The 5,474-nt window shown below is 42.2% G+C and overlaps 1 protein-coding gene across 1 annotated transcript; it reads right to left on the bottom strand.

Moving 5' to 3' along the window:
- Positions 1–1,104: 1,104 nt before the first annotated feature.
- On the bottom strand, positions 1,105–3,530 carry RPL37A (ribosomal protein L37a). Its single transcript, XM_010861164.1, has 4 exons — positions 3,405–3,530; positions 2,899–3,027; positions 2,242–2,324; positions 1,105–1,233 (listed from the first exon to the last, which is right to left on the bottom strand). The coding sequence occupies exons 1-4, from the start codon at positions 3,405–3,407 to the stop codon at positions 1,170–1,172; spliced, it is 279 nt and encodes a 92-aa protein (XP_010859466.1). The 5' UTR covers positions 3,408–3,530; the 3' UTR covers positions 1,105–1,169.
- Positions 3,531–5,474: the final 1,944 nt, after the last annotated feature.

The raw sequence follows: 5,474 nt of genomic DNA, 5'->3' as shown, positions 1-5,474 counted from the left end.
AAAAAAAAAAACAAAACAAACCCAAGTGTATCCAGGAATATCAGCTCTGGAGTCAAGAATGCATGGGTTGAAATGCCAACTTCATGATTCACAAATCATATAACTGTCATGTGTAAATGAAGTTATTATCTACACTTCATTTACTTGTCATGGTATTAAATGATACTCCATGCTTAGAATACCCAGACAAGACAAATGTTAAAATGTTACCTCACCACTTATAAAATTCTAATTCTCTACTACATACTGAGGAGAAGGCAATGGCACCCCACTCTAGTACTCTCGCCTGGAAAATCCCACGGATGGAGGAGCCTGGTAGGCTGCAGTCCATGGGGTCACTAAGAGTTGGACACGACTGAGCGACTTCATTTTCACTTTTATGCACTGGAGAAGGAAATGGCAACCCACTCCAGTATTCTTGCCTGGAGAATCCCAGGGATGGGGGAGCCTGGTGGGCTGCCATCTCTGGGGTCGCACAGAGTCGGACACGACTGAAGTGACTTAGCAGAATCACACCCAAATTCCAAGCAAACTTAACACAAAAGCCTTCAGTTAAGACTCCAAATTAGAAATTCCAGCTTCCATCATATACTCCATTCCACTATCAAGCACTGTTCAGCAAACTGAAGCAGAAAAGGGTAACCATACAACTACCCAGGCAGTTTGGTGGAATTGGTGCTTCTTAACCACAGCCAATGAATGCTTATTCACCTCCCTATGCTAATCCAAAATCCCACTCCTGAAGGCCTGGGTCAAACATTTCAAATAAGGGCAATGTATGATCAGACAAAACACCACAAGTTAACAGGCAGTATATGTCATCTTAACCTTTAAAATATTAAAAAATACATATTAACTGTGATTTAAAAATTGCATTTTCTGGACCAATCTACTTCAAAGAAGTCTATCAAGAACAGACTTAGGCTCATAATTTTATGTCATGCATCATTTGACTACTGAAAAAAAAAGCAACTGGATTACAACCCACCTCAGCATGCTTTCCCAAGAAAAATTTAAAGGATTTTAATTAAGCTCTTATTTTAGAAAGCAAAAATAATGCAATGCAAATAAGAATGTCTAACCAATAAAATTAACACGTCAAAGTAATTCTGTTAGATAAATTAACCCATTTATTAATAGGCTAGCAAGGGTATCGAATGGTGGCGCCTCTACTGGTCCTTCAGTTCCTTCAGTCTTCTGATGGCGGACTTGACTGTGACGGCAGAGGTGGTGCTGCAAAGAAAAACAAAGTTGGTTCCAAACTAGTCACATGCAGAGTGGTAGATGAGGACACGCCTCACGTTCACAGAGCAACCCCAGCGACGACAGCTACTGGCCATCTCATGCATCTGACTGCTCACAGACAGGAGAGCATGAAATGAGCAGGAATGACTTAGAGGCTGACTACACTCACTAACAAGAAATGGACAGAATGTCAGAAGAAACTAATAAATTACACGATGGCACAATGAGAGCTATCAAGGAAACAATGTCTAAGGCGGCACAGCTGACTAAAGCACACTGTGGAGATGATGAAACAATGTTTTCCTACAACACTCAGGCGCTGTACCTGAAAAACACATAACCACTCCACCTCATGTGGTAGATGGATGCTAATTCGTTTATCCATCACAACCAAGAGCACGCTCCATTTTCCCTTTTGTCCACAGAGAACCCCAAGGTGCTTATATATATGTATATATCCACATCATCATTTCAACATTTTCCAGTATTTTATACTGCTTCAATTTTAAATTGAACAAAAACCAAAATTTTAAACTATACTAGCCAAATCATTTTGCTATGTGACTAATGTATTGGACAGCATGAGTTCATAAGCTGGCTAAAGGGAAACCATGTCAGCCTTCAGGTTCAGCAATGAATCTCCAGATTAGAGGCCTTCAAGGATGGGCTTGGATTTCCAAAATTGGATAAAGTCCAATATAATCAATAACCAACACAGAAGTTTATCTCTGCAATTATCACTTGGCCCTTGTCAGTCACAAAGTGGAAGCACCTCAACCAATACTGTTTAGAACAGCAAAGGTGTGTTGGCCAGATGGCCTCACATGTACAGCAATAAGCTAACTGACCTCTTAATTTTTACAAAAACAGCCTGCCATATAAGTGTTGTTCAGCAGTCAGCCCAACTAACAGATCTGTTAAAATTAGCCCATCCAACCACAAACCTGAATTTTGACATGGCCCACACTTTCAAACACCATAAAGAAACGGACTCACTTGTAGGTCCAGGCACCACCAGCTACTGTTTTCATGCAGGAACCACAGTGCCAAATGCCCACAGCTCTTCTCTTCATCTTGGTCTGTAAAAGATAATTGATTTTTCCTATGACCAAAGAAAAGCCTTTTATATTACAAACATCCAGGTGTCTAATAACACTAGGAAGCTAGAACTAGTGTACTTTGTGAGGTTATTTATGGATTTTTTTTCCTTCTAATTTCAGGGTCTCTGGTGCAAAATTTGCATTCATCATGGTGACACAGCCAAGGATGTGAATGACTTGCCCTCTTCCCCCCACCTCCAAAAACAGCATTTCTGCACACAGTAAACAAAAATCTCTAGCAACACCAGCAGACAAAAGTTGACAGAACCATATTCCACAAAGGAGATTTGACTTAGGCTGGGGCTGTCAAATACTTTTTCCCCCTTTAGCTCTCAAATGGTTTTCTTTAAAGGAAAAGCGTTTGACAAAGCCCGAAGATATAAACAACACTCTTACCTCAAAACTGGTCCCCAACGGTGTGTGCAGCTAACTGCTCAACAACTTAGAACCAGCAAACTTATTTATGAACTTCTATGAACTTCCTTCAAGAGAGGACCCGTTTCGGAAGGAAACCATCCCGCCCTCGTCCCTTCGCGTCCAGAGACCATCTTACTTTCCCACAGAAGGAGCAGGTATACTTGGCGTGCTGGCTGATTTCAATTTTCTTCACCATTTTCCTGAGGGAGGCACCATAACGGGTCCCGTATTTGCCCACGATTCCGACCTTCTTGGTGCGTTTAGCCTGTTAAGAATGAGTTAAGAGAGAAAACAGAGATATTAGAACTCAGGAACGGGGACTTCGCCTCTCCATCAAGTTCCGGCGCCTCCACACGCCTTTCTTCTACCTGCCCACCTAGCTCTCCCCCTCTCCCCACCCTATCCCCGTAAACCCAGGGCCCCCGGTGGGCCTGGTGCCCCGGGAGCACCCGGTGAACCCAGCCTGGACGCGCAAGCCCCCGCCAAACCGTCCTAATCTGCGTCCCAGAGGACAGGCGAGGGTACGCAGGCCAGGGACACGGGACACAGCGGGCGAGCAGAGACAAGTTAGGGCAAATAAACCAAAAAAGGAGGCAGATGCAAGCGGATAGACGTTTAGGCCTCATCCTGAACAACACTCACCATGTTAACGCAACCTAGATCCGAGCCCAAGAGGAAGATGGAAAGTGCGCAGGCGCGGTTTTAGGCCGACACCAGGAAGTGGTGTATGCGAGGCCCAGATAGGAACTGAACTCTATGATCTGGAGGTTCTCACTCCGGTGCCTCCAGGGTAGTGTGGTCGGAAGCCTCTCTGACAGAGATACGGTGATTTACAAATCGTAGCGACAAACTGTGTAGCAGAAGGTCTTTCACATATCGACATTATCGTTCATATATCTCACGAAATCCTGCAAAGGAGGTACGATTTCCTCCATTTATAGACAAGATTCAGATTTTAAGTAATTTGCTCACTCATTGGCACTTAGAGAAGTGCTTAAAATATGATTTCAGATCTCACCGCTTTCCACATTATGCCTTCTAGTAGCGGCAAGCCCTGTGGTTGTGGGTAGTGGGGATAGTTAAACTGAGTTTTGTCTTTATATATTTCTGCATTTTTCTAATTATCTCTTAAAATGAGTATGTATTTATAACTGGAAAAAAATTTCTAAGTCCATTAGAAATGTGTACACCTTGCACTCAGATCTTGGTTTCTAATATCATTCTACAATGAAAGGAGCCAGGACTCCTTGGAGAAATGACGATCCCAGGACTGCTGAAGGACATATGCAAGATGAGCCTGGAGTGTTGTAGTGCCAGAAAGTAAGGAAGTGCATAAAAACCAAAACAAAAAACCCTGCTGTGATGGAGCTATGTCAAAGAGATAAGGTAACCAGCTGAAAGAACTCCCAATGGATAAGTCTGGCAATTTTTGAACAAAAAAATCAAGTTTTGTTGATTTTTAACCCAGAGTAGAAAATAAATGACCATGAGTCCATGCTGATGTGAATAAATGATTGAATAAATAAATAAATGGGGGAGAAGAGGCAACTCACTCTTGCAGAAGAATTCTAAATAATTTATGTGGATTCTCTGCTCTCTAAGAAGGGGGATATAACTCCTCACTCAACTGTGGGCTGTGTAGAGTGATTCCTTCCAAAGAGCACAATATGAGAAAGCGAGGAAAGAGTAACCACACAATGGAGAAACCTGCCAAATACCAGCAAAGCCGAGTCAAGGTCCATATCAACAGTTATAAATCATGGAGGTAGCATGTCCCTCTGATATGGTGCAACGACAGTGGCACTTTACTTTTGTGGTCTTTCTCCAAACCCATCACCGAAGTCCAATCATGAAAAATCAGACAAATGCGAATTGTGAGGTGTCCTACAAAATTAAGATCATAAAGAAAACAGAGAGTCTGAGAAATTATCACAGTCAAGGGGAGCTTAAGGAGACATGAATGTAAATGTAAAATGGGATCCTGGAACAGAAAAACACATTAGGTAAAAACTAAAGAGCTCTGAATAAACTGTGGACTTTAGTTAATAACAATGTATAAATATTGGTTCATTGGGGGCTTTCCAGATGGTTCTAGTGGTAAAGAATCCACCTGCCAATGCAGGAGGCATAAGAGACGTAGGTTGGATCCCTGGGTTGGGAAGATCCCCTGGAGGATGGCGTGGCAACCCACTCTAGTATTCTTGCCTGAAGCTTGACAAGCTCTGTGCATAGGGTCGCAAAGATTCAGACACAACTGAAGTGACTTAGCACGCATGCACATACTGGTTCATTGATTATAATAAATATACCATACTAATGTAAGATGTTAATAACAGAGGGAACTGGGTTTTTTAAAAAGTATATGGGAACTGTGTACAGTCTCTTCAATTTTTCTTTTTAGGCCATTCTGCACTGGCATTTGAGATCTTAGTTCCTCAAGATCAAGTTCCTTTGATCAAACTGGTACGCCCTGCAGTAGGAGCATGGAATTTTTTTTTCCCTTTGTTTCACTAACAAAGATTTATTATTTTTGTCTTTCTAATTTAGTTATTTTTAATTGAAGGATAATTGTTGTATATTGTGTTGGTTTCTACCATTCAGTTCAGTTCAGTCGCTCAGTCGTGTCTGACTCTTTGTGACCCCATGAACTGCAGCACTCCAGGCCTCCCTGTCCCCCACCAACTCCCGAAGTTCACTCGAACTCACGTCTAT

Source organism: Bison bison, unplaced genomic scaffold (assembly GCF_000754665.1).
Source record: "Bison bison bison isolate TAMUID 2011002044 unplaced genomic scaffold, Bison_UMD1.0 scf7180017864471, whole genome shotgun sequence".
NCBI classification, from domain to species: Eukaryota; Metazoa; Chordata; class Mammalia; order Artiodactyla; family Bovidae; genus Bison; species Bison bison.
Note: the sequence above shows the minus strand (reverse complement) of the source record. Positions and strands in the feature narration are given on the sequence as shown.